Source organism: Ranitomeya imitator, chromosome 4 (assembly GCF_032444005.1).
Source record: "Ranitomeya imitator isolate aRanImi1 chromosome 4, aRanImi1.pri, whole genome shotgun sequence".
NCBI lineage: Eukaryota > Metazoa > Chordata > Amphibia > Anura > Dendrobatidae > Ranitomeya > Ranitomeya imitator.
In genome coordinates, this window is record NC_091285.1 from 668,563,801 (window position 1) to 668,583,391 (window position 19,591).

Sequence of the window (19,591 nt, forward strand, 5' to 3'; positions counted from 1 at the left end):
CCTGCTGCTGAAACCACCACCCTTCCGGGCCTAAAATCCCTTTTGTGAATGGGGCGGTAGTGACCATGTGCAACAACTCCTATAGAAAGTGAATGGAGCAGCGGTCGCACATGCTCACTACCGCTCCATACACAGTCATAATCAGTGAGCTTCCCAGAGGCTGGACCCCAAGTGATCACACATTTATTACCTATCCTGTGGATATATACCAGTAACCCACTTTATTTCATGTGTATCTTTTGTACAACACTTCATGTACCTGTAACCCATTATAATAATACTGTAATCTGTCCATGCCGCTTTATATTTGATGAATACCCATGCTGTACCCTTTTATAATAATACCATGATCTCTCCATGCCCCTTTATATTTGATGAATACCCATGCTGTACCCTTTTATAATAGTACCATGATCTCTCCATGCCTCTTTATATTTGATGAATACCCATGCTGTACCCTTTTATAATGTCATGACTTGTCCGTGCCCCTTTAAATTACTTGTATAGCCATCCTTTACCCCTTTATGATATCAAGACTTGTCCATCCCTCCTTATATTTCATGTATACCCATTCTGTACCCCTTTATAATGTCATGACTTGTCTGTGCCCCTTTAAATTTTGTAACGCTAATGTCAGCACCCCTGCATGGCTCCCCTTCCCCCTCCATACAGGGACGCCGGTATACTCACGGCTCCGGCCACGCGGCGTGGTCCCGGCGTGCTTCCTGTGTCTTCCCGGCATCGCGCCTAATGCGCGTGTGCGCTCACCTGCTCTTAAAGGGGCAGAGTGTGCACATGGTAAAATGCTCCTAGCCAATAGCTGGGAGGCATCCGAGTATAAAAGGCACCGCCCCCATTATGGAAGTGCCTGAGCAGTCCCTATAGTTTCCTAGTACTTGTTAGTGTGTGCAACTGTATGTTGTCAGGTCCTCCCATGTCCTAGTATCCTGAAATTAGCATCTGAACCCTGGTCCTTGTGCGGCCATTGCGTGAACCCGAACCCCTGGTCCTTTTGTGGCCTATGCCTGAACCCGCTCCCCTGGTCCTTGTGCGGCCATTGTCTGAACCCGAACCCCTGGTCCTTGTGCGGCCAGTGCCTGAACCCGAACCCCTGGTCCTTGTGCAGCCAATGCCTGATCCCGAACCCCTGGTCCTTGTGCGGCCAGTGCCTGAACCTGCTCCCCTGGTCTTTGAGCGGCCAGTGCCTGAACCTGCTCCCCTGGTCCTTGAGCGGCCTTCCTGAACCTGTTCCCCTGGTCCTTGTGCGGCCATTGCCTGAACCCGAACCCCTGGTCCTTGTGCAGCCAGTGCCTGAACCCGAACCCCTGGTCCTTGTGCAGCCATTGCCTGAACCCGAACCCCTGGTCCTTGTGCGGCCAGTGCCTGAACCCGAACCCCTGGTCCTTGTGCGGCCAGTGCCTGAACCCCAACCCCTGGTCCTTATGCGGCCTATGCCTGAACCTGCTCCCCTGGTCCTTGTGCGGCCATTGCCTGAACCTGAACCCCTTGTCCTTGTGCGGCCAGTGCCTGAACCCGAACCCCTGGTCCTTGTGCGGCCATTGCCTGAACCTGCTCCCATGGTCCTTGTGCGGCCATTGCCTGAACCCGAACCTCTGGTCCTTGTGCGGCCATTGCCTGAACCCGAGCCCCTGGTCCTTGCGCGGCCATTGCCTGAACCCGAACCCCTGGTTCCTTGTGCGGCCAGTACCTGAACCTGCTCCCCTGGTCTTTGAGCGGCCAGTGCCTGAACCTGCTCCCCTGGTCCTTGAGCGGCCATTGCCTGAACCCGAACCCCTGGTCCTTGTGCGGCCATTGCCTGAACCCGAGCCCCTGGTCCTTGCGCGGCCATTGCCTGAACCCGAACCCCTGGTTCCTTGTGCGGCCAGTACCTGAACCTGCTCCCCTGGTCTTTGAGCGGCCAGTGCCTGAACCTGCTCCCCTGGTCCTTGAGCGGCCTTCCTGAACCTGTTCCCCTGGTCCTTGTGCGGCCATTGCCTGAACCCGAACCCCTGGTCCTGTGCGGCCAGGGCCTGAACCTGCTCCCCTGGTCCTTGTGGGGCCATTGCTTGAACCCGAACCTCTGGTCCGTGTGTGGCCAGTGCCTGAGACCCATGTGTGTGAACGTGTACTTCGTGTATCCAGACTGTTCTAGTAGTCTCCGAATACTGCTCTGTGTGTAATTCCGTATCAGTATCCTTCCTGCCAAGAAGTAGTCTGAACGGAGGCCAAGTCCAGTCCGTGTCTGTGTACCTGATCCCTGGGGTCAGCAGCTCTAGTACTGGGGACTACCTAGGAGTGGTACCTGGCGGCCACCTGCAGCCTAGTCTGTCTCCACCATCAGGAGCTCCAGTGAACACCAGGTAGCCACATATCTACAACCCTCCAAGGTAGACCCGGCCCCATGGCACAGTGGATCCACAAACTACGTGCATCACCTTCTTGCGTAACATACTTCCTATATACCCATCCTGTACCCCTTTATATCCTGTCCTGTCCGTGCCCTATATATCTCTTGCATACCCATCCTGTACCCCTTTATATCATGTCCTGTCCGTGCCCTATATATCTCTTGCATACCCATCCTGTACCCCTTTATATCATGTCCTGTCCGTGCCCTATATATCTCTTGCATACCCATCCTGTACCCCTTTATATCATGTCCTGTCCGTGCCCTATATATCTCTTGCATACCCATCCTGTACCCCTTTATATCATGTCCTGTCCGTGCCCTATATATCTCTTGCATACCCATCCTGTACCCCTTTATATCATGTCCTGTCCGTGCCCTATATATCTCTTGCATACCCATCCTGTACCCCTTTATATCATGTCCTGTCCGTGCCCTATATACCTCTTGCATACCCATCCTGTACCCCTTTATAATATAATGACTTGTCCGCGGCCCTTTATATTTCTTGCATACCCATCCTGTACCCCTTTATATCATGTCCTGTTCATGCCCTAAATATTTTGTGAAACCCATCCTGTACCCCTTTATAATAAATGTCCGCCCTGTACCCCTTTATATTTCATAAATAACCAGTCTGTTTCCATTTTTCTTATACCCTGCCTGTCCACTTTCTGACTTATGTTTATCCTGCTGACTGTTTCCCCTATAAATCTACACAACGCTAATAGGATGCAGTATGATGTAAGCCCCCCAGGTGTGATGGCGCCCTCTGCCCCTTTATAATCCTGTCATCGCATCTGTCCTCCGTGATTATTAGCTCTGTATCCGGTAACACATGGCATCTGCTGGAGATCCTGCTGTTTGGCCGGACATAGAAGCCAAATGTGCCAGATTGGGGCGAGTCCTACATGGCCCAGGCATCGTATCTGATAGTTACATAGAGCTCTGCACCCAAAATTAAACTTGTATGGACCCGTAAAGTAAAAGATCATCAATAGGGCCTGATAGAATTCCCATATATTCTGTAGAAAATAAAGAATCACGCTTTCTGGATTACTGAATGCCAGATTAAAGGAATTGTACTGTATGTGAATAGTTTACATCCTGCCTTGACCAAGTGTCAATGAAATACAAGTAGGAAGACTGACACCCCTACCTCAGGGCTCCTTTATTCTGCTTTTACTGGTCTTTCCTGACTGTTATCTGTTTTCCCCCCCTTCACCATCTCTGAGGTTCCTCCTACCTCCAGCCTTAATTATTCCATGCTGTTCCAACACGTCACCTGCTTTCACTTTCTTAAAGCTTACCTGTCACTATTTGTACTAAAATCGGTAGTTCTTATGAATAAATGGGAAAAGTATTAATTAATACTGTAATATATGAAGAGAGAGGGAGGAGGGAGATGAAGCTGCAGATTCTCTCTATTGGTGTCTAAGGGACTACTTGCTGTGAGACATCTCACTGGCTTAACGTTACATGCACAACACTTTAGTGTATGTGGAGAAGGACAAACATCACATCAGGAAGGGGCTGTCTATACCGAAAGAGTGCAAGGAATAAAACTGACTATGCGAGTGATTAAAGGGGACTTTTTACCAGATTTTTAAAATGTAAACTGTGTGCCTCCTCCAATTGGTGCTGCTTCACTGATTCTGGAACATTTTTTCTTTTCTTTCTGTGCCCCTCCATTCCAAATTTATGCCTCTGGTAATAAAGAAGCAAATTTTCCCTTCAACAACTTCTCTGTGGGCGGGGCCGTGTTTTGATTGGCCAGATATTCTGTGGTACATGCCCAGTCGGTTGATGGGAAAATTCTCTTTTTTATTACTGTGGGCATATCTTTGTAACGGAGTGGCACAGAAAGAAAAGAAAAACTGTTCCAAAATCAGTGGAGCAGCAGCAATTGGAGGAGGTACTCAAGTAATAAAGAAAAAATCCACCGAAAGGTTCTCTTTAACACAAAGGCATTGTAGGGTTATAATAAAACATAGCTGATTTCTTCCTACAAATTTCCCCACTTTTCCATACTATGGGGGTGGTATTGCAGCTTCATTAACATCAATGAATTGCAGCACAACAAACTACCCATGGACAGGTGTGCTCCTAATACTTAATCCTGAACAGCCCCCTTAAAGGGAGTGTATAATCAGAAAATTCGGAAAATTGCCTATTGCTTAAATCAGGTTTTTGTGTTACATGTATTAAAAAAAATGTGGTAATTTTTTTTGTAATCCTGCAATTTTTCAGTCCTCCAATTTTTAGACTGTTCTTTCAGGAAGAGTTTTCAGCAGGCTCCTTATCACCAGAGGCAGGATTACAATGACCGATATCACCTCTATACACCACTGATAACACAGAATCTACCAATAATAATAGGCGATTTTACAGCTGACCCTGCTCCTCCTCCCTTCACAATGACTTGGGTATACGCTTATTTGACACTGAACGGGTCAAGAAAACATAGAAAATGAAAGGTCATACACCATACAATGTAACTCCAATATATACGGGGCAGAGGCTCCAAATAACAAATATATATCCTACAAGAACAAGGAGTAATGTATCCACCAAAAGTATATATTTTATAAGAAAAGCAAAAGATGCAGTAATAAACATGAATTGATAAAATCCGAATCAAAGGTGAAGACTCAAGCTAACAACACTATTGTATTATACACAATGTATGGAGGGGCAAAAGCAGCAGATGAATTAAACATAAATCCGTGGGGATTTTAAGCCCATAGTTTGTAGAAAAAGAAAGGCCCAGAATAAGTACCGTAATATAGTACTGAGTTGGTATATAATTCACAGAAACAATGTATTGTCAGATGACTGTTGCTTACACTTTGTTTCATGTACAAATACCATGTGTGTGCAACCCCGACGCGCGTTTCACGTGGGCTTCCTCTGGGGGGTCATCATATTTTGTATTTTGTGTGCAGGACCATTTAAAATAGTATCCCCCACACAAAATATGACAATTCCCCCCCCAGAGGAAGCCCACGCGAATTGCGAGTCAGGGTGGCATACATATCTACTGCTTTTGCTCCTCCATACAATGCATATGATACCATGTTGTTGTTAGCTTGACTCCTCACCTTTGATTCAAATTTTATCAACATAGGTTTATTATTGTATTTTTTGCTTTTCTAATAAAATTTGTACTTTTTATATAATTGGTGGATACATGACTCCTTGTTCTTGTAGGATATATATCTAAATTTAGTATTTATCGTTCTCCTTTTTCCACCTATTGGCTCATCTTCTACTTTGTTTAACCTGCTCCCATTGCCCTCAGGATGTCGCATCCTCTCCTGGATATGTCCATTATAAGACGTGTAAGGTCCGCTGTCTCCGTGCTGGGACTCTGGAGAAGCTGGTGGAGAACCTTCTGGTGGAGTATCAGGGAAGTGATCCTGGGTATGTGCCCACCTTCTTGAGTACCTACCGTGCCTTTACCTCACCTGAAAAGGTCATGGAGCTTCTACTTGACAGGTGGGGACAACAACATTTAGACCATACTCCTTCTCTAGACTTTTTTTCTTTGGCCTTCTAATGTTACCTGAGATGTCCTTCTCTCATCTATACCATTTTCATACTTTCTTCAACATCTTTCTTCTCTGTCATCCACATACTAGTGTCGGAATGGGATTATTTGAGCCCATCAGAAGAAAAACTATCCTGAGGGACTAACATCAATAAGATATAATAGGTTTTCAGGGAATCAGCCCTTAAGAAATAGACCCTAATGGCAAGTAATTGGCTCTAGCCATGTCGAAATTGTGGTGGCTTATGCTGGACCTTTGAGGCCTATTATTGTGTCACAGTTCGGGACCACTGGAAAATCCTTTGTTGAGGTTGACCAGTCCAACTGGATACCCTGTGGTTTTTAGGTCATAATGTGTTTAGGGTTGTAGTAAGAGGAGACCTTGTGTGCTTGGACAGGGTATTTAGATTAGGCGCCAGGGTAGCGTGACAAACATGATGCACTAGGGTAACCTGGGGCAAATATTTCAATGAGGCACAAGGGTAACCTGGGGCAAATATTTGCCACCGGTGAAGAAAAGTGTAGCTACAACTCAGGGTCTACAGTTCTTTACACCTAACGTTTTTGTAGCAAATTTTTCATTTTGACCTTAATCAAACCAAGCCATCCACTTTTTTATTGTTTTTTATTTACAGTATATACTGTACATTGGTCAGAAGCATTTTATTGGTCAACAAATTGGCTACCAGTGTGGACTATCCATGTCTAGCCCCTTTATGATGAAGCGCAATGGACCTCATTCATCAAAACTGTCTTAGTAAAAATTATTCTGTTCTCATGCCCAAAGAAAGCATAGCCCAAAAAGGTCCACGTAGTCAAAAATGGGGTCTAAATAAAAACAAACTTCAAATGCTCTTGGAATACTCTTTATTGCACTTCAAAATCCACCCAAAAACATGTGAACATGTCCCTAGGAATTTTTTTTTACTTCAAGACTCAAACCCTCCCTTTGAGAACACAAGGGTTATGCATAGAATTTTTGGAGTTAGAGTTTTCCCATATTGAGCCATTTTTTAAGAAACCTCTGCCTAACAAGTTTTCATAATTTCTTCTTTAGGCGTCTTGAAAAGGTTGGTGATAAGGAACCTACGATACCTGGTAGCCCTGTTCCAGATGCTCCATCTGTGCAGAGGTCAGTGCCATGCCGTCACATATTGTGTATTCCTCTACCATGCTAGGGTTAGTTGATTTTTCTGTGCCGGAAATTAGTTGGTTTTCTTAAAGGGGAAATCAACATTCAGATTTTTCCAAACAGGTCAGTGATCACTGCTGATCCTCAAATGAAAGGGGTCAACTAAATCCATAATCCTGTAGGCAAAACTTCTTTGATTTAGGGTCAAATTAAGGTTGGTGGAAAAATGGGTAAAAAACGATTAATAGGAAGCCAATTTGTAAAACATTTTGTGGAGTGGGTGGTCTCTTTCGACATCCTGGACCCAGACATACAGTATAGTAGAAGTCGCTAAGTCCATGGAACTTATGGTGCAAGCCAAGCCTGTGACTATCTTAGACCTCAAATAGTGGCAAGAGAAGCGTGCGTGGTCCATGGCAGTTATGGAATAAGCCAAGACTGTGACTATCTTTCACCTCAAATGGTGGCATCCCAAGCATGCCTGGTCAACTGTCCACCATCTCTGGTTGAATGGGATTATCGATCTGTCATCGTGGAAGGTAGAGGTCCTATATATGGCCTCTCTATCTAGGATTCAGGACTATAATCAGTTTCTCATTTTGGTTGGAGGAGACACATTAAAAATGGTCCTGGCTAAAGGAACCAATTTTACCAAAAAAAGACCATCTTGTTCCTTTAGAGTGGTACGTGGTGTCCTACAGAGCTGGTTAGAAAGACACCCTCAAGACTTCTGCGATTCTCCGCAATGTGTGCAACTCATCTCCTCCTACTTAACCCAAGACAGCCGGGAGAACCCCAGCCAGCTCCTTCGTCTGGTCAAGAGCTTAGAAGAACAGAGAGAGGACAACTCTCCACCAAAAGGTAAGACCAATCTTCTCATATATCTCCGGTTTCTCTGAATCTCTTCCATGAGACTGACCATTTCTTCTCAACCAGATTGGACATCTATAATCCGACCAGCAGAAGGTGACTGTGACAGCTCAGTAGATACCACATGTTTATTGTCATACCCTCCTCAGGATGTGGCGGAACAATTGACGCTGATAGATGTGGTAAGTGCGTACAATATCGGTACTACGAGGTCAGGCCCGATGCTTTATACTCAAGATGCTCACGGATGTGCGCAGCCAACTATAGTCACACATCATTTGTCATAAACTTTGACCCAGACATTTGTATATACAGTATATATGAGGTCCTTCTTTGAGAAATGCTGGATCTCATCCCACTGATGAATATCTTATCCCCTGTCTTGCTCCAGGATCTCTTCCAGAAGTTGCAGTCCTGTCATTGTCTTGGGAGTATTTGGTCTCAACGTGACAAGAAGGAGAACAGACATGTTGCTCCGAGCGTCCGAGCCACTGTAGCCCAATTCAATGCAGTGGCAGCCTGTGTGACCGCGTCCGTTCTGAACGACATCCAGATGAAGCCACAGATGAGGGCCAGAGTGCTTGAGAAGTGGATCTCTATCGCACAGGTGTGACCAATATATAAACCGCCACAGGACGGAGGAGCTATGTGAAATGATGTCTGCTCAGTAGTGATGAGCGAATATACTCGTTACTCGAGATTTCCCGAGAACGCTCGGGTGTCCTCCGCGTATTTTTTAGTGTTCGGAGATTTAGTTTTCATCGCCGCAGCTGAATGATTTACATCTGTTAGCCAGCATAAATATATGTGGGGGTTGTCTGGTTGCTAGGGAACCCCCACATGTAATCAAGCTGGCTAACAGATGTAAATCATTCAGCTGCGGCACTAAAAACTAAATCTTCGAGCACTAAAAAATACTCGGAGGACCCCCGAGCATGCTCGAGAAATCTCGAGTAACGAGTATATTCACTCACCACTACTGCTCAGCCCACCACAGGGTGACAACAGTCATGAGAGAGGAGCTTTGTTACAAGGAGTCTGCTCCTCACACCACAGGGTGACACAGTCAGGAGGGAGGAGCTATGTGATATGGAGTCTGCTCCTCATACCACGGGGTGACCCAGTCATGAGGGAGGAGCTGTGTGACATGGAGTCTGCTCCTCCCACCACAGGGTGAGACAGTCAGGAGGGAGGAGCTCTGTGACATGAAGTCTGCTCCTCCCACAACAGCGTGACACAGTCAGGAGGGAGGAGCTATGTGACTTTGAAATCTGTTCTTAATACCATGGGGTGACAGAGTCAGGAGGGAGGAGCTATGTGACATGGAGTCTTTTCTTTTTCCAGTACTGCAGATTTCTACGTAACTTCTCCTCTCTTAGAGCCATATTGTCGGCCCTTCAGTCAAATTCAATCTATCGGCTGAAGAGATCATGGGCGGCAGTGAGCAGGTAATTACTGTAATGCCCAGACTTACTAATATTACAGTTATAACGGTTTACACTGGAAGTGTTGAAATAACTGTGGAAGCTTCACACTTAGGAATATTCCTAGGGCTCTACAATTCTGGACAATCAGACGCTACCTGTGCTTCAAGATATTGAGGCGATACAAAGAAAGCTCCATTAGGCTATGTTCACACGTTGCATTTTTTGCAACATTTTTTAATGCAAATAAGAAGCTACGTTTTACAGTACCAGAAAAAGCTATGAGATTTCAGAAATCACATGCACTCGCTTGTGTTTTTTTCTTGACTGAATTTGAGATCCGCATACTTTGAGTAAACATGTACTGTGTGCAAATCACACTTGCAATCCGCACCGAAAAAAGCAGCTGCAAAAACCTGTGTTTTACCATCAAGAAAGCAGATTTCAAACTTCTCGATTTTTTTTTTTTTGCTGAAATCTTGCATAAAAACTTGGAAATAAGAGTTAGATATTATTATGTGTTTTCTTATTATGTGTCTTCCTGGAGCAGAACAATATTGTATCATACAATTATTAGGTTCTGTAGAAGGACGTAGATCTGGGGATTTATTATGATGGAATATAGGCTGAACTGGATGGACAAATGTCTTTTTTCGGCCTTACTAACTATGTTACTATGTTCTTACTTATTATTTTTCGATCACGTTTTTTTCATGTAATTATTTTCTTATCCTAGCCCAATACCGATTGCTATCTAGTGTAATCCATTTTTCCTGAAAATGTTCACGTTGTCCTAGAACTAGTCTTATGTCTACCTCTAGGTCTAACCCTAACACTATTCCTAACCCTAGAACTTTCCCTAAACCTAGGTCTAACCCTAAGACTAGTTCTAATCCTGGGATAAACCCTAACCCTAGAACTATCCCTAACTCTAACCCTGGGACAAACCCTAACCCTAAAACTATCCCCTAACTCTAGGTCTTACCCTAACACTATTCCTAACCCGAGAACTTTCCTTAAACCTAGGTCTAATCCTAACCCTGGGACAAACCTTAACCCTAGAACTATCCCCTAACCCTATATCTATGTGTAACCCTGACCCTGGGATAAACTCTAACCCTAGAACTAGCCCTAAATCTAACCCTGGGACAAAACCTAACCCTAGAACTTTCACTAAACCTAGGTCTAAACCCTAACACTAGTTCTAATCCTGGGATAAACCCTAACCCTAGAACTATCCCTAACTCTAACCCTGGGACAAACCCTAACCCTAAAACTATCCCCTAACTCTAGGTCTTACCCTAACACTATTCCTAACCCGAGAACTTTCCTTAAACCTAGGTCTAATCCTAACCCTGGGACAAACCTTAACCCTAGAACTATCCCCTAACCCTATATCTATGTGTAACCCTGACCCTGGGATAAACTCTAACCCTAGAACTAGCCCTAAGTCTAACCCTGGGACAAAACCTAACCCTAGAACTTTCACTAAACCTAGGTCTAAACCCTAACACTAGTTCTAATCCTGGGATAAACCCTAACCCTAGAACTATCCCTAACTCTAACCCTGGGACAAACCCTAACCCTAAAACTATCCCCTAACTCTAGGTCTTACCCTAACACTATTCCTAACCCGAGAACTTTCCTTAAACCTAGGTCTAATCCTAACCCTGGGACAAACCTTAGCCCTAGAACTATCCCCTAACCCTATATCTATGTGTAACCCTGACCCTGGGATAAACTCTAACCCTAGAACTAGCCCTAACTCTAACTCTAGGACAAACCCTAACCCTAGAACTTTCACTAAACCTAGGTCTAACCCTAACACTGGTTCTAATCCTGGGATAAACCCTAACCCTAGAACTATCCCTAACTCTAACCCTAGGACAAACCCTAACCCTAGAACTATCTCTAACCCTATCTCTAAGTTTTACCCTAACACGAGTCCTAACCCTGGGACAAACCCTAACCCTGGAACTTTCTTTAAACCTAGGTCTAAGCCTAATGCTAGTCCTAACCCAGGGAAATATCCCAAACCTAGAACTATCCCTAACTCTAGGTCTAACCCTAACACTAGTTCTAATCCTGGGATAAACCCTAACCCTAGAACTATTCCTAACTCTAACCCTGGGACAAACACTAACCTTAGAACCATCCCTTAACCCTATATCTAGGTGCAACCCTAAAGCTGGGACAAAACCTTACCCTAGAACTTTCCCTATACCTAGGTCTAACCCTAATGCTAGTCCCAACCCAGGGACATATCCTAACTCTAGAACTATCCCTAACTCTGGATTTAACCCTAACGCTAGTCCTAATATTGGGACAAACCCTAACCCTAGAATTACCCCTAACTCTAACCCTGGGACAAATCCTAACCCTAAAACTATCCCCTAATCCTAACTCTAGGTCTGATCCTAACACTAGTCCTAACCCAGGGAAAAACCCAAACCCTAGAACTATCCCCTAACCCTATATCTTGGTGTAACCCTAACTCTAGTCCTAAGCCTGGGATAAACCCTAACTCTCTCTATCCCTAATCCTATCTCTAGGCCTAACCTAAATAGCATTTTTTCTGCATTTTATCCGTGTGATTTCTAAAATCGAATTCACACTGTGCTTTTTTTCCTTTTGTTTTTTTTTGCACTGTAGTGAGTTATCTTTTTAAACTACAGCATGTCAATTCCTTCAGCGTTTTTTTAACCATTCAACAGAAAACATGGTAATAAAAAATAACACATGAAAAACGCATTAAAAAAAGTGCTTGATGTACGCCACATTTTTCTGCGGTACAAAAAAGCACAGTGTGAACATACCCTTGCCTTAACACTAGTCCTATTAACTATAGTTAGGGCAAGAAAAAAAATAGGCAAAAAACTAGTTAGAGCGCAGTGCAAAATTTGCCATCTCACCTGCTTCCTATGCAGAGCGCAGCAACCGATGACAAACTCATCCTTACTGCTGCGCTCTGCATGGGAACCTGAAGGTGTCGATACTCGGCGGGGCCCGGCGCCACTCCGTGAAGGTGGGGAAGGCAAAATTTAGGGGCTCCCCATGGACTTTGGCATCCCTGTTACTCCCCCCTCATTGGTAATGAATTTCTTCTATCCCGTAGAGACAATCTGAACGTCTTCCACAAGTTATCGGCCATCTTCTCAGATGAAAACAACCACGAGATGAGCCGGGAAATCCTGACCAAGGTAAATCTATACGTAGCGATGGCCGGAGGCGGCATGGAAGGAGGGCAGAGAATCTGCGTTTTTCCATGGATAGCGCCACTTTTTGGTTGGGTGAGGGGTCGTCATTACAAGACCGCTCTTTATGAGCAGGGACCCCTTTAACGCATTAATTTCTATGTGGGTCAGCATTGCAAACACGAGGTGCTGTACTGAAAGGAAACCGTCAGCAAGGATGAAGACTGTCCCCGGACTCCTCGTAATCTAGTGTCCGGTCTCCTTCTCGGATATGATCCTTCTTATGTTTTTTTTTTAACCCCTTACACCAGGATGAGATCCCGCTTCGCAGGTCCAACAGCGCACGTAACGAGCCCCGGCCACTTCAGAGATCGGCGTCGCAGGTCCGCTCCACGGTAAGTTTTCAGGAACGACCTGGCTCTTCCACGCTTGGCTGCCGTGTGACATGGAAATGAGTAACTAGTCCTGCGGTATAATATTAACCCCGCGAGGAAGCCGAGGGTTTACAGAAGGGCAGCCTCCCATTACATAATGCACCCTGCTGCAATATTCCAACACTCGATGCCGGACTATCGGAATTTCTAAATAGCGTTTTTACTTCTTTACGGCGATTTTCTAACTCCTTTATGTCCACCGTCGCCACATTTTTTATCGCTCGAAAAAAAAAGGAAATTGAAGCAACTTTGGAAATGGTTTTTGATTAAAAAATTTTTGCTACCGTTTTGTGCCCGCAGCTCCTATGCATAGCAATGGTAAAAAAAGAAAAAAAAAATACAAATAAAACAAACCCCTATGTAATCTGACCCTACAGTCGTATTCTCTTCCAACCGTCTCCTGCTTCTTGCTAATTTAACAACTGTATTTTAACCCTTTCCCAACATTCGGGGTACTGTAAAAAGAAAAAAAAAAGTTTAAAATTAGGAACCCTCCCCCCCAAAAAACATAGAAATTCGTATCCACCATCAAAAATAAAGTCCAAATATACTTCAATTTATACTTTATTTTTTCAGAATTTTAAACTTTTTTTTAATACATACGATTGTAGTGAATGCACGATGTACGGGGGCAGAGAGCCTGATTCTAGCAATGTGTCACTTACTGGGCTGCTTGGTGTAGTTTTGATAGAATCCCTGTTTTGTCTGCTATAAATGGAGCACTGGTCAGAATGCTGATCTGTGTATAACCCCGCCCACACCCCTAATTGGAAGCTTCCTGTGTACACTGTCAGGAAGCTTCCAATCAGAGGCAGGGGCGGGGTTACACAAATTAGCTGGACTGCCTGGCACACGACACCTAGTCCTGCAGTGATAATATCCTGCTGATAAAACACTGATTGTATTAAAACTAAAAAAGACAGCCTAACAAGTGACACATCGCTGTAATCCAGGTCTCTGCCCCTCCTTCATGCTGCTCTCAAATTATAAATAGTAAAAACCTGCTGATCTTTAGTTGTAACATCAATACAGTCCTTAACTACGTCAGGATCGGACAATTTTTTTTTTGCGCTTTCGTTTTTTTTTTTTTACTTTCCTTCTTCTGAGATCCATTTTTATTTTTTTGTCAATATAGACGCATGAGGGCTTGTATTCTTGTATTTCTTGCCGAACGATTTCTGGTTCTGAATGACACCATTTAATACGCCATATAATGCTGTATGCCCCTAATAGGTAATCTGAGTGCAGCATAACATAGGGGCTGAGACCCTGATTCCAGCCATGTATCTCTTACTGGGCTGCTTACTGTTATATAATTTTTAATAATTTTTCTCTGCTGCAAATCTAGCAGAGCTCAGAATATGGAGTCCTGTATAACCAAGCCCACACCCCTGATTGGCAGCTTTCTGTGTACACAGTGCATAGGCAGAAAGCTACCAATTAGTGGAGGGAACGGGGTTACACTGAGCAGAGGGACTAGGAAGCACGAGACACCTAGTCCTGTTGTGATAATCCACTTCTGATAAAACACTGATTTTATTGAAATGACAACACACAGCAAAGTAAGTGATACATCACTATAATCCTTTGCCCCTACATCATGATTACATAGCAAAAAAATTTAAATGACATGATTGATACTGACCAGAGCTCACTTTTCCTGCCCCCCTGCATAGACCTAAAATTAAATGGTAATTTTTTTTTTCTTGCCTGCAGTCACCACTAGAGGGAGCACACTGTACGCAGTTTGTTGGACAGTATGCAGTAAGCTCCGGAGCTCCCTCTAGTGGTAGCTGCAGGGAAGCAGAGTTTTTTTGTTTATGTATGTGCAGAAGGTTTGGAGCTTTGTATTAGAATAATGATAGATATAAAAGAAGTGATAGAAAGTAAAATAGGTGTCTTATTTCAGAGACCAGCTCAAGGGACCGTGCCGTATCTTGGGACATTTCTGACAGACCTTGTTATGCTGGACACAGCACTGCCCGACTTTGTAGAGGTGAGACCCCTTTGATTGACCCTTGTACACACCTGTCCTTCAGCGCTTCCTCCTTTTACCTTTTTCTCTTCTCTGCAGGGTGGGCTCATAAACTTTGAGAAAAGGAGGAAGGTAAGTCTTGTCTCACACCCCCCTAACACCACTATATCAGATCCCCTATAGTCACTACCATCTTGTCCCCAGAGCTCACACTCTTCTTTTTCTAGGAGTATGAAGTCTTGAGTAAGATCCAGAAACTTCAGCTCACGTGTCGTCACTATGTTCTGACGCCAAAGCCGGAAATCTTACAAGCTTTTTACACCCATCGGCAGCTGACTGAGGACCAGAGGTGAGGAGATCCGATGGTAATGTTGGGGATAAAAATGACACATTCTGCCGATCAGGGACCCCCACTGATCAGCAGGTTATCACCCATCTTGTGGACAACCGCTTTAACTCAGCACTACAATATCTAGAATGAGTGTAGGCTTTTATCTTTACGTGATCCAACACAAACGAGAGCGACGTTTCGGTCCACAGTCCAGGACCTTCGTCTGACCAAACTGCGACAAAGAAACAAAGATATGACGTATGTAACGGAAACGTGCCAGATCCTATAGACATACGGCAGGAAATAAATAATTGGATGCATTACAAGATCACAATATCGCAACTTCCATTACAACTATAGTGTTAATGTGTGAGAATAGCGTCAGACAATTCATCAAAGGAAAGATATAAATAGAGAAGACCTGGGAGATAATATGGTGGTAGGTCGGCAAATACTAATTCCAAAGTTCTAAAGACTAATGAAGAAACTCTATAGACCGCCATTAACATTAATGACAGGGTTATTTCATCCTGCCGGAACCTAGGGCAACAGGAATCATAGGCTGACCACACAATTGCAGACAGGTATTTTATTTTCTGAAATGCTCTGGTTGAAGTTTGAAGATCTGGTCGGGGACAATATCTGAAGAGGAGACTAAACCGGTGCCTCCCCCGGTCTGGAACCCAACTATAGGAACTGGCCACTTTGACCTGATGACAGGTCCTCTGAGACTAATCCGGTGCCTCCCCCGGTGTGGAACCCAACTATAGGAACTGGCCACTTTGACCTGATGACAGGTCCTCTGAGACTAATCCGGTGCCTCCCCGGTGTGGAACCCAACTATAGGAACTGGCCACTTTGACCTGATGACAGGTCCTCTGAGACTAATCCGGTGCCTCCCCAGTCTGGAACCCAACTATAGGGACTGGCCACTTTGACCTGATGACAGGTCCTCTGAGACTAATCCGGTGCCTCCCCCGGTCTGGAACCCAACTATAGGAACTGGCCACTTTGACCTGATGACAGGTCCTCTGAGACTAATCCGGTGCCTCCCCAGTCTGGAACCCAACTATAGGAACTGGCCACTTTGACCTGATGACAGGTCCTCTGAGACTAATCCGGTGCCTCCCCGGTGTGGAACCCAACTATAGGAACTGGCCACTTTGACCCGATGACAGGTGCTCTGAGACTAATCCGGTGCCTCCCCAGTCTGGAACCGAACTATAGGAACTGGCCACTTTGACCTGATGACAGGTCCTCTTTGAATGTTTTGAGTGTGCAAGCAGAGGATTCAGAACGTCTCACTAAAACTTGAAACCTTAGTTGGGCAACTGTGTAAATAATTTTCTGAAACTGGTAAGGGAGTGGTAGATGTAACCTCTTGTATCTTATGTAATGTTGAGAAATCCTGTTCCAAATTTGTTGGGTTGTTTCACCTACGTGTACTAAGCCACAGGGGCACTTGTTAACATAGGCTACAAATGTGGACTCTGATTGGGATAGCCTTTCATTGTTACTTTGAATACAATGTAGACATGGGAACATGTCTTTCTTTCTTGTCTGTAAGAATGTCTGATTAGGAACTCTTTATATGGAGCTCTTATCGGCTCTCACAAGTTTGCTTCTGAAACTTGGTGGTCGCCTAAAGCATTGAGGAAAGGGCATTTGGAATGCCTCCTTCAAAAGATAACCGTTACTCTGGGTGTACCATTATCTATTGTGTATATTGTGGATACAGTAAGAAAATGGATGGAATGTACAATATGTACAAACTGAACTCTTTTGTGTAATATTCACTCTTTTGGGTAGACGCTGTTCTCTCCCTTGCTTAAGAAGTTTCTCAGAATACCCCATTGGTAAATCTCTGTTATATCTCATGTAAACGGATTTATTGTATGTGATCATTCGATACATTTTTAGTGCCACTCTCGAATTGTGCAATGGGAATCAACTTTGTAGTGACTGTGGGGTGACAACTTGTACAGTGAAGTAATTTATTGTAGACTGCGCCTTCACGAATAGATCAATGGATAAAACCTCTTGTATGTTTTATAATTGTCGTATCTAATAATCTAATGCTGTTCTTCTATGCGTGACTGGTAAACTGGAGTTCTGGTCATATGCTGTTGAGATGAGTATACAGAAATGTCATCTATATAGCGATGCAGTATCATGGAGTGTATCAAAAAGAGTTAATTGGAGAAAACATAGTGTACCTAGAAAGATGACATATAACAATTTGCATGTGTGTGGGGGTACATTGGACCCCATCGCGGTGCCTTGTGTTTGAAGGTAATATGTATCCTGGAATATAAATTTTACTTCAGGACTAATATAACAAATCCATACAGAATTTTCTAACTTTATCATCTGTATCAGACTACACAGGGGCTATTTGTAGTCTTTTACCATGGAAACTTGTAGGATTATATTTGAGCTATAGACACAAAACGGTAGATAATTTTTATCAAGATTTATTCATGTTTATTCATTGGAGCTATAAAAAAACTAGTTGCAAAAGTTGGCATACCCTTTACCTTTATTTTGGGTGCCGACACTACATGATCCCTTACTTTTACTAAAGTAAAAAATATCAAATATCAGTCATTTTCTGTTTAGTTAAAAACATATTTTCAGGTCTTTCTTCCTTATCTGGACCTGAAAAAGCTGGGCAATTACTAGTATGACTTCTTTTGCTGCTCCTACACAGCGAAAGGGGAACTAAGGTTAAAGCAGTTATTCATGAGTCTGTGTCCATATTATTGTCCAGTGACTCCCATCTTAAGTCTATGGACATCTTCCTTTTATGAAATAGGTCCTGTGCTGTAGACTTTGAGGTTTGGAGTCTGTATATCAACAATAACATATTCCTCTTTATTCTTGCAGTTACAGGATATCTCGCAGCATTGAGCCGCCAGCAGACTCCTGTCCAAATTCTCCACGAATCCGCCGAAAACTGACCAAGAGATTCAGCTCGTGAGTGTTCACTGTGGCACTATTGTAACAATCCCATGGTTCTCTGGGTGCATAGCCCCTCCCCTTTCGCTAACCACACCCTGTGCCTTGCTTTCCTTCTTACTGTAAAATGTACTGATGCGCCATTTTAACTGCTCAGGTATACTGTCATCTATTTAAGGTTATTATTAGGCTCAGAAGTGTTCAGTCCGAAGATGAATGGAGACCGTGTGTCGCCATCTGGTTCCTGCAGCAGCTGTGAGATGGATGAAGGGCTTATTGCTGCACTGTGTCATGCGGAGCCTCTTGTGGCTAAGGTAATGCCATATACCTCTCCACCACAAAGTAGCTGATATACACTCATAAAAACCTCATACACTACCACATATCTGGTATACCTCCCTATAACCTCGTACACCACCATATGACCAATAGACCTGAATTTATCGAATATACACTATATGGAGAAAAGTATTGGGCCCTACATCTTACCTTCCGTACCATTGCCCCCGATGTATAACATCCGGTCCTTCTTCACCCCAGTGTATAACATCCGGCCCCCTGATGTATAAAATCTGGTCCCTCTCCCCACCGGCGTATAAAACCCAACACCTTGCCCCCGTGGTGTATAAAATCCGGCCACTTGCCCCAGTGTATAAAATCTGGCCAATCACCTCATTGTATAACATCCGACCTCTCGCTTCCCGCTGCCTTGTCCCGGTGTATAATATCTGGCCCCTCACTCTCCGGAGTATATCATCCAACCCATTTCCATATTCCATGAAATCTGGCTCATCACCCTCCTCGTGCATAACTTCCGGCACCTCACCTCCCTATTATAACATCCGACTCCTCGCCATGCCGTTTGCCTTTACTAACATGGGACAAAATGGCTGTTAGTAAAGAGCTTATTGATACAAGTACGGTCCTGTATCAGGAGCCACCGGGGGTAACGAGTCCGTTCATTACATTTCTTCCCTCCTAAATATTCCCTCATAAATTGTTAGTGATATTATTGAGAAGTGGAAGGAACCGCAGCAGCTCAGCCTCAAAGTTACACAGCGGGAGGCCGAGTCCTGAGGAGCTGAGGGCAGAAAAGTCTGCTGACTTCATAACTACATGGCTGGTTTATCACGGTGCGGCCTCGACCCCTTAGTTCCAGTGAAGGGAAATTTAATGCTTCATCACAAGACACTGTGGACAATTGTGAATATTGTACCACAACTGTTGACTGCATTAAAAATCTACTTCAGTTTCTCCTAAAGTTGAGTGCCAAGTTTCTTTATCTCACTGTGGACAGTTGTAGCTTCCAGCTTTGT

At 44.2% G+C, this 19,591-nt stretch overlaps 1 protein-coding gene across 3 annotated transcripts in view; it reads left to right on the forward strand.

The window, feature by feature from the left end:
* Positions 1-19,591, forward strand: part of RGL3 (ral guanine nucleotide dissociation stimulator like 3) — a 60,252-nt gene that overhangs the window by 21,701 nt on the left and 18,960 nt on the right. For all 3 annotated transcript variants that reach the window (XM_069767208.1, XM_069767209.1, XM_069767210.1), the window contains 13 exons: positions 5,709-5,905; positions 7,015-7,089; positions 7,769-7,950; positions 8,026-8,141; positions 8,351-8,566; positions 9,304-9,407; positions 12,499-12,583; positions 12,889-12,972; positions 14,921-15,007; positions 15,086-15,118; positions 15,214-15,335; positions 18,204-18,293; positions 18,454-18,589. In XM_069767208.1, coding sequence (XP_069623309.1) covers positions 5,709-5,905; positions 7,015-7,089; positions 7,769-7,950; positions 8,026-8,141; positions 8,351-8,566; positions 9,304-9,407; positions 12,499-12,583; positions 12,889-12,972; positions 14,921-15,007; positions 15,086-15,118; positions 15,214-15,335; positions 18,204-18,293; positions 18,454-18,589 — 1,527 coding nt within the window. The remainder of the gene's footprint in view (positions 1-5,708; positions 5,906-7,014; positions 7,090-7,768; positions 7,951-8,025; positions 8,142-8,350; positions 8,567-9,303; positions 9,408-12,498; positions 12,584-12,888; positions 12,973-14,920; positions 15,008-15,085; positions 15,119-15,213; positions 15,336-18,203; positions 18,294-18,453; positions 18,590-19,591) is intronic.